We start from the raw sequence: 9,492 nt of genomic DNA, 5'->3' as shown, positions 1-9,492 counted from the left end.
GGTTTGTTAATTTTGCAATATGCTGATGACACCATTATCTTTCTTGATCATGACCTGGAACAAGCAAAGAATCTAAAAGAGTTGCTTTGTGCTTTCGAGCAATTATCAGGGCTAAAGATCAATTTCCACAAGAGCGAAATCTTCTGCTATGGTGCGGCTAAAGAGATGGAAGAGTCTTATACCGATCTCTTTAGTTGTAATGCAGGTGAATACCCTTTAAGATATCTAGGGATTCCAATGCACCATAGGTAACTCTTTAATTCTGAATGGAGAAAAGTTGAAGAACGTATTCAGAAAAAGCTCTCTTGCTGGAAAGCTAAATATCTTTCTTATGGTGGACGTCTTGTCTTGCTAAACTCGGTACTTAGCAGCCTACCCATGTTTATGATGTCTTTTTTTGAAATCCCTAAAGGGGTACTTAAAAATCTTGACCATTTCAGGTCGAGATTTTTTTGGCAATGATCTTCTGAGAAACATAAGTATTGACTTGCAAAATGGGACATTTTTTGTCGTCCTAAGGACCAAGGGGACTAGGTATCTTATATTTACAATTGCAAAATAAATGACTATTGGCTAAATGGTTAGTAGATTTGCTTAACACTGATGGCATGTGGCAAACTTTACTAACAAATAAATATCTAAGATCTAAGTCCCTCACTCAAGTTCAAGTAAAGGCCAAACCTTATGACTCCCATTTCTGGAGGGGTCTTATGCATATCAAAGATGAGGTGTTGGCCAAAGGTTCCTTCGATATTAAAGATGGGAGCAAAACTCGGTTCTGGGATGATACTTGGGTAGGCGATTTGCCTTTCAAAGTTAAATATCCATCCCTTTATAATATTGTGCGTGATCCTCATGCAATTATGGCAAAAGTAATAGCCACAAGTCCCCCCAATGTTTTCTTCAGGAGGGCTTTGGTGGATAACAAACTTGTCGAATGGCATAATCTAGTAGCACAGATTGCTCATGTTGAAATGGTGGAGGGTTCAGATACTTTTAGATGGGATTTAACCAAATCTGGGTTATATTTTGTTCGATCGCTGTATTTGCATCTTATTAACACACAACCACCATTTCAACATAAGATGATCTGGAAGTTAAAGATTCCTCTAAAGATTAAGATTTTCTTTTGGTATCTACAAAGGGGAGTTGTTTTAACTAAAGATATTCTCGCTATGAAAAACTGAAAAGAAACCAAAAATGTTGTGGTTGTAATAGTGATGAGATTATCCAACATCTCTTCCTAGATTGTCCTTATGCGAGTATGGTTTGGAGGATTATCTTTTTCGCTACTGGTCTGAATCCACCTAGATCAATAAGCCATATGTTTGGCACCTGGCTTAATAATCAACATAAAAAGACTACATATTTGATTTGGGTTGGAGTCGCTGCTGTATGCTGGGCCATTTGGCGATGTCGAAATGATACTATTTTTAATAAAATCAAAGTTAATTCGATTTTGCAGGTTATCTTCAGGGAACGTACTGGTTAAGTTTCTGGACGCAGCTGCAGCGTGATGAGCAAGCCAAGAACACACTCTCCTTGATGAGCAAAAATATTGAGATGTTTGCTTTGGAGCTGTCCAATGGAGGGTGGAAGCATATTTATCGTTTGTTTTAGTTCTTTTGTCCGTCTTAGAGACTGGTCTCGCTCTTTTTGTGTTTTGGCAAACTCTATAATAGTTGGCTGTGTACATCTGCGGACATAGAGGCATGATGTTTCATCCTTTATCTAAGAAAAAAAATGGATGTTTGTGGCGAAAATTGTTCGAAAGCAAGCCGCGGTGAAAATGGACTGCAACCCCGCGGCCGCCGCCTACATCAGCGCCGTCTGGATCACCCTCGCGGCCTGGGCTGCCCACAACCTTCTCGCCGCGTCGCCGGAGGCACCGGACAACGTGGCGCTCGACGTCCTCGTGGTGCTGGCCGCCGCCGCCAGCCGGCTGCTGCTGGTGATGTGCCGGCCTTCTTCCCTGCCCGTGGAGGACACTGGTGGCGCCGCGGCAGGCCGTCGCCGTCGCCGACCTCGCCTCGCCGGCCGCCGCGGGGCGAGCAGCGCACGGGCGACGGACCCTGCCGCCGCCGGTAGCGATCGGGACGTTCGGCCACACGAGCACGGCGGCGCCGCGGTGCAGTGCGTGGTGTGCCTCGGCGAGGTTGGGGACGGAGCGAGGGTGAAGCGGCTGCCGGCGGGCCGGCATCTGTTCCACCAGCAGTGCATCGACGCGTGGCTGCACGGCCACTCGACGTGCCCGGTCTGCCGGCGCGGCGTCTCCCGGACAGATGGCGCGGGTTGACGATTGACGATCATGTGAAACTCTGCGACGATATTCTCAACTTTACTTGCTGCCTTGCCTGCACATGGCCTCGATCGACATATTCTCTTTTTTGCCTGAACGATCAACGATGTGATTCCATTGAGATGTGCAACACTCTGATACTGTGTCCCCCCAAAAAATACTCTGACATTTGTCTCTAGCGAAGAGTCAACCGCCTGCTATCTGGCGTTCAATCATTTAGTATACTCAGAGACTAGCTGTTCTTTCGAATCCATGATGATCCCCACATCAATCAAGTTGGCACATGATCCACTGGCCAGGTCTCCTTTTATCGGAGTGTTCTAATTGATCCTGGAGATGCAGAGCCACATAGCACATGTGTGCAGGTTCCTCGATCAAGAACCTACTACCGACTCCGTACGGTCTCGGAGATGTGCAGGTGTACTAGTATATCCATTCCACAACTATCGGCCGTTATCTGAAGAATTCCGGCGCGCCGCCACCCTCGCCCACAACCACAACCGCAGCTACCGTCAGGTTTGAAGATAAACAACGATCCCCTGAAGAGCCAACTGGTAGCCGTCACAATCACAGCACTGAAGGCTCCGGCAATTTCTCTACTGAATGCTGAAGTTTCCTGCAGGCAATGGCGATGGGCGCCGCCAAGATCGCCGTCGCATTGGTCCTGCACCTATGCCTCCGTGTCGCCACGTCGGCGCACCCGCTGCGGCATCCGAGCACGCCGTCGTCAGGCCCGCCCGACGCTCCCGACTACAGCCGTCACTTCGCGGAGGTCACGCGGCACTGCCAGTCCCTGCTCGCCTCATCAGCCGAGGAGCTCAGCGTCGAGGCCGACCGTGCCGGCGCCCTGATACGCCACCTGTCCTTCGCGGATGGCGACTGGAGCCAGGACGCCGGCGAAGCTCCTCTGTTACCGTTCTGCGGCGGAAGCTACCACGCCGGCGGCGCCGGGAAGGTGGCCGGCCCTAAATTGTGTTGGGATCTTTGCTTCTTAGATGACCAGACAGGGAACATGAATAGTAAGAAAGGCCACAATGAAAGTAGGTGTCGAACTCTCTAATAATGATTAGAAAATTCAACCCTTTACACTGTGGAGAGGGGGGCTATTTATACCCCTAGCCCTCGGCCAGGTTTTCCTAAATTGCCCCCTCCCAACTCATTTACAGCTCACTCTTAGTTGGTTCCGGGGTAAAATTACAAGATGAGAGGTTTACAAATCCGACATTCTCACGTATTCCAGAGATGTACAAATCCGACCTTCTCACATATTCACGTTTTACTCACATGTCTACAACAACGAAGGTTACAACAACCTTCGGAGTCCTCCGGGAGTTAGAGCCATGAAGGTTCCTTCAACGAGCAATCAGCCGCCACCTTCGTTCCCAAGGTTGATCACCTGACCCGCAGGTCCTGGTCTTCGGACTTGTGCTTTTGTGCAACTCTTCGTCACCTTCGGCACGAAGGAAGCGGTATCCTTCGTACCGAGGGTTTTGGTATTTTGCGCTTGCGCTTCTGGGCAGCCATCCGCTACCTTCGGCCCGCAGAAGGTGATACCCTTCAAACCGAAGGCCATGGTTTTTGAGCTTGTGTTTCTTAGTGTTCATTCGATACCTTCGGGTATGCTTGGCTCGTGTTTCTTAGTGTTCATTCGATACCTTCGGGTATGCTTGGCTCCATTTCGTTGTGGCCCTGCAAACAAGTTAGGGAGCATTTCTGAGGGTGAGGGCTTGACCCGAAGGTTCAATCCCCAACAGTAGCCCCTCGAGAGCGAGGTCCGAAGCCGACGGTCCGAACCCTTGTTAATGAAGAAGATTGCGCGTAACCTTCGGTAAGCCCCCGAGGAAAAACGTCTCCCGAACCGTCGGCTACAACGCTCGGTTTTTGTTGTGTAAGTGTCGAGCTCTGATTGCGCCGCTTGGTTGGCCGTCTCCTCGGTTTTACCGTTGGTACTGTTGCTTTTCACCGCCTATAAAAGCGGAGGTGGTGGGGGGTAAAGCCTGTGCCCTCTCGAGCTTGGCTTACCTTCGACGCTTTCGGCTATAAAGCGCTTTTTCCGAAGGTTTTAGTTTGTGCGAATCTGGCTGCTTGTTTTCTTCGTTGTAAGTATCTTTGCAGCTCATGGCTCACACTAAACAAACAGCGAGGTTGATCGAAGGTTTGTTTGGACCTTTGTTTCTAATTTGACTTTTTTTAGGTATGGCATTCATTAAGAGGGCGGTTCTTCGTGCAGACTCAGGTGCAGCTCCCGAAGGAGAGGTTGTTGGTTCGCAACCGTCTCAGCAGCAGCAGCAATCCAGCGAGAGTCTTTCGGCGGTGTCCGCGGACGTGTCGGAACTGATGGCTCCGGAGAAACGTAAGACTTTGCTTTTTGAGCCATCTGTCGTATCTCAGAGCATGATAGACTTCTACGTTACGAAGGGCTATTTTGCCGAGGGGGTATGTCGACCTCCGGGGGCAGAATTGATTCCTGTACCGGAGACCGGCGAAGTTGAGGTCTTTAAGGATTTTTTTTACAGCGGGGCTTAGACTTTCAATGGATCCAATTGTGCTGAAGCTTTTGGAGCCATTCAACGTGAAGCTACATCACTTTACCCCGAACGGGATTGTTGCATTGGCCAAATTTCTGTGGTTGGTGCTGAGCTTCGGAGGGGAAGTGTCTGTGGATGCCTTTTGTAGGCTTTTCCAGCTGCACTGCCAGCCTCGTAAGGTCTATGTAGATGATGATTCGGAGCTTAGCGAGGTTCAGAACGGCTGCTGCACCTTCATTCCTCGTAAGCCGAACAAAAGGACAAGTCTGTTAAAGGTTATGCTCTCGACAGCTTACAAGAACAAGTGGGAGGGGAACTGGTTGGGATATTGGTTTTATGCCAAGATTGGCTTCCCTGATCCCGAAGGTTCTGGTGAGGAGAAGTATCTGTTGGCTTCGGACATTGAGATGTTCGATCACGTCTATCAGCCTGCCTTCAGCAAGCGCGGGCCAGGTTTCAAATCGTGCCTGGAGGCCTTCATGACGGCTTGCCAAGTTTGTGGTGGCAGGGATGCTGTCGAGGAATTTTTGGCTGCGAAGGTTTGGCCGCTTGCTGCTGGCTGGTCTCCGTCGAGGTTCGAGCTTAAGCGTTTTGTTGGTTGAAGTATGATGTGACTTCTCCGGTTTTTTGTCTTCGAAGGCCCAAGGGTCCTAGTGACGAAGTTATTGTGGATGAGCTGGAGCGGCAGGCTGCGAAGATACTGGGCCCTTGGAACAAAAAGGAGTATCTTTCTTTGGTGGAGGTGTGTGGAAGGAACCTTCGATTGAACCGGTGCTTGGCTGAGATGGGTGTCGCTTACGAGCCTCGGCCGGTTCCGGCGAACGCCATTCCAAGAATGACGCCGCCGGGGAACGTTGGTTCGGAGGTTCCTGAGTCGAAATCTAAGGGCAAGGCTAAGGTGGAGGAGGCGGGGAGCTCCGGGGCTACTGGCACGCGGGGACGCGGGCGAGGTCAGAAACCTTCGAGCACGAATGTTTCTATTGCGAGGGCTGAGAGCGCCAAGAGGAAGGCGCGAGATGAGGAGGTTTCTTCGGGCGACAGCAGTACGCCCTCATTCATGGAAGAGCTCATGGGGACGGTGGGCGGGGAGATCGTAGTTCTCGAGGGAAGACTTTTTAGATCCCATTATGATCTCAGCGATGAGTACAGGACCATGCTTTTCGGTTCTGGCCGTCAGGTTGAGGTGCCGAGAGCGCTGATTAATCTTCATTGTTCCTCCGAAGGTACGACGAAAAGGAAGAGGATTCAAAGCCTCGTTAAGACTGGGCCCAGGCCTACGGACCTTCCGAAGCCACCCGTGACGAGGGTGACTGCCTCGACGGCTGAAGCCCTGAAGGATCTGACTCCGGCGCCGAAGGATGCGCAGCCTGTTCTTGCAGTGAACATCGAGGAGGGGGAAATCTTGGTTGGTGAGACGCTGATGGCGCTCAGAGGTGGAGAGGCTCCTGGTGATTCCTCTGCTCCACCTTCGGACAAAGAGGTGGAGGCGTTGGAGGGGATGGCCTTCGACGAGTCTGGTTAGTTTCACCTACTTGGCTTTTCCTGATTACCTAACTTGTTCGTCGCTCTCGAAGGGGTTTTTATTTATATTACTTTTTCAGCTGTGTCGGCGTCGATGCAGCAGCTCTTGGCCGTGATGCACGGGCCTGGCGCGGCTGGGATTCTCCCTCCTGATAGGGGTAGGGTGGCGTCTGATTACATTTGGCCTTCCTTCGGTTTTTGTTTTCCCGAAGGTGATTTTGTTTTTGATTCAGAATTTAATGCAGCCGTGGCAGAGGCGTCTACCTCCGACGCTGCCTTCATTGTTGCTGAGCTGAGCAAGAAGCTCGCCCACGCCAGCCGTACTTTGATGCAGAAGGCCAAGGCGGACACGGACCTTCGGGTGGAGAGCGCCACCGAGAGACTGGGTTTAGCTGACAAGCTACGGTGGGCTGAGGCGGAAATTCTTGTTTTGAAGGACGAGAACCAGCAGCTGAAGGCCAAGTGTTCGAGGCTTGAGTCTACTGCTTCGGATAACGAGAAGGTTCTAGAGAGCCTTCGGAGGACCGTTGAGGGGGATGCGAACGAGAAGGCTGCCCTCAAGAGTAGGATCACTGAGCTGGAGTGGGTTCAGGCTAAAGTGATTGAACTTGAGCGGGTCTTGCCTGAGGTCGCCAGACGAGCCGAAGGAGTGTACCAATAGTACAAGAAGGCTCTGGCTGCCCTTGGAGCGGAGCCTTTGCCCTTGCCTGAGCCGGTCGAAGGTCCCCAAGTTTTCTTCCTGCTTTTGGACTGGTTGCTGTCAGAGATCGAGGGCCTCGGTGAAGTTATGAGCATTGCAAATGACAACGCGACTTCTGTTTCCTTCGAGGGTCTTGTTGGAAATCTTCTTCATGCTGGCGCAGTTGATCTTGCCCGACTGTATGGTTTTCAGTATGTACCCTACGAAGGCTTGGCGGTGGAGGTGGCAAGAATTCAAGAGGTGAAGGCTGCGTTTTTTGAGCAGTTCTGGGAGACTTCTGGCAAGATTGCCGTTCGGACTCTGGCGGCCGCAGCTGCTGAGGTAGGATTGGTTTCAGCAACCTTTCATTTTTTTCTTTTGTTTGTTCTTGATTGGTTTCGTCTATTTGGTACAGGGGGCGACTCCTGATCGGCCTTCGGAGGACAATCGATTGTCCGAGGATCGGAGGTCTCCTTCGGGGAATGACGCCGCTGGTTCTTCGGGGGCTCAGGTGTAGAGATTGGTTCGTAGTTTACTTTGGTAGTTTTCTGGCACTTTGGTCTGTAAATATTGCCATGGTGCAGGATGTGAACAACGCTATGGTATTGATGAGCTGGGAGGCTTTTAGCCTTGCTTGTCCTGGATGAAGCGTTGCGGAATATTTATGTCGGTGTCCCGACCCGAGGGCCCAGATCCCAACTAGTAAATGCTGCGTGTTTCCTCGTCCCAGATGATGATGCAAGAGGCAACACAGTAACGCACGGTTTATCCTGGTTCCGGCCGCGGGGCCGTACGTCCAGCCAAGGGGGTGTGCGAGGGCACTGTATTATCTTGCACCCGGAGTGCTTGCAGTAGGGGATACAAGCGAGGCGAGAGACGGAGGGAAGCTCCCAAGTCTTTGCTAGAAAAGGGATTGAACGTGGCGAATAGGAATGCCGGAGCGTAAGTGATGATGGATCGCGTCCGGAAGCGTCTGAGCGTCCTCCGAGCGAGAGAAAAACCAGAGAGCGCTAAAGGAAGCCCGCCTCCTCCTTTTATAGTTACAAGGAGGGGCGGTGCACATGAGTGGAGGCGTGGAAGTCGTCGTTTTCCCCTGAATCGCGGGGTACAGTGGTTAGACACTATAGAAAGTACACTGTGGGAAGGCGGCGCGCATCGCAGTCGTCCTGGATATCGTCCTTGGTCCTGCGAAGATCGCAACGGTCGTCCTGCAGTGTCCCTGCAGGCGGCGGCTCCGGACCCCCTGGTCGGAGTGCGGGCGTGCACACTAGGAGGTCCGGGGGGCGCGTGGAGGTCCCGGACTCCTCAAACGGCGGGGGGTCCGGGGCTCCGCCCGTGCGTGCTGAGCGCTCCTCTCGGAAGGACACGTGACGTCGCCGGACCCCTTCCCCAGTGGGAGGCTAGTCCGGGTGGTCGGTGTCGGCAGAACAGAAACGGGAGCAGTGCCGAGCCTGTCTTGTCTCGCGTCGCATGTCCCACAGTGCCGATACAGCCTCCGGGATGGCGGAGCGATGACCGAAGTCAGCGGATGGGACCCCGGTCACATCCACTGTGGGAGTGGCGGCCTGACGCCGTCTGTCCTGGGCGCCCTGGCGGAGTGGCTGGCCTTTAATGCCTTCGTACGGCGAGTGGTTGGGCGGCAGGACTGTTTGTCCCATCTGCCGAGGGGTGGCCTCAAGCGAGGCGGAGATGGCTTACCCGCTCGAGGGTAGATTCGCTACCCTCGAGCGAGGCGGAGATGAGTCACCCGCTCGAGGATAGATCCACTACCCTCGAGCGAGGCGGAGATTGTCCAGCGGGCCCGAGAGGGACCCTCGAGCGAGGCGGAGATCGTTTCGCGGGTTCGAGGGGGATGTGAATGGGCCGCACGCTAGGCTCCTTTGAGTCCTTTCCTTTCTTTCAGATTGGAAGCAGGCCGTGGGCCTTTGTGGGCCCAGTAGTCTTAATATGTGTTGCGTTTTAAAGCGATCTTAGTACCCCGATTAGGGTGTCCCTAATCGTGGTATCCGACAGTAGCCCCCGAGGCTTTGGTCGAGTCAATGGATTCGGCCAAAGGGTGATTCGGCGATTTCCCCTTTGACGTGATCGGTCAATGCCGCGCACCCGCCAGACGCGCCTGAGCGCCAGCCCGGCGGATGTGACAACACGCCGGTCAGGGTAGTATGCCCGCGGGAGGAGTACTTCGAGGCGCGCGCCTCTTTGTTTGTTTGTTTAAAGGACAAGACGTGTCCGCGCACTGACGGGGGCCAGGGCGACGGCGGCGCCTGCTGCTTGGCAGCTGGTGCTTTCATCGCGCTGTCCCGCACGTAGGGCCTTGGCCCCGGCGTTCCTGGTTGCTTTGCGGCTCGCCGTTCGAGGGCAGCCGGCCAGAGCCGACGCTGCACCGCTTAGCGTCCAAGGGCTCAGCTTCGCTTTATTTCATTCGATCGTGTCTCGGCGCGGTGACCGAGGACCTCCTTTGCTCG

At 53.0% G+C, this 9,492-nt stretch overlaps 1 protein-coding gene across 1 annotated transcript; it reads left to right on the top strand.

The window, feature by feature from the left end:
- The first annotated feature begins 1,789 nt into the window (after positions 1–1,789).
- LOC120652839 (RING-H2 finger protein ATL74-like) lies at positions 1,790–2,296 on the top strand. The gene has a single exon (XM_039930776.1). The coding sequence runs from the start codon at positions 1,790–1,792 to the stop codon at positions 2,294–2,296; it is 507 nt and encodes a 168-aa protein (XP_039786710.1).
- Positions 2,297–9,492: the final 7,196 nt, after the last annotated feature.

The sequence above is a fragment of the Panicum virgatum genome, chromosome 1K, assembly GCF_016808335.1.
Source record: "Panicum virgatum strain AP13 chromosome 1K, P.virgatum_v5, whole genome shotgun sequence".
In the NCBI taxonomy this organism is placed as follows: Eukaryota; Viridiplantae; Streptophyta; class Magnoliopsida; order Poales; family Poaceae; genus Panicum; species Panicum virgatum.
Note: the sequence above shows the minus strand (reverse complement) of the source record. Positions and strands in the feature narration are given on the sequence as shown.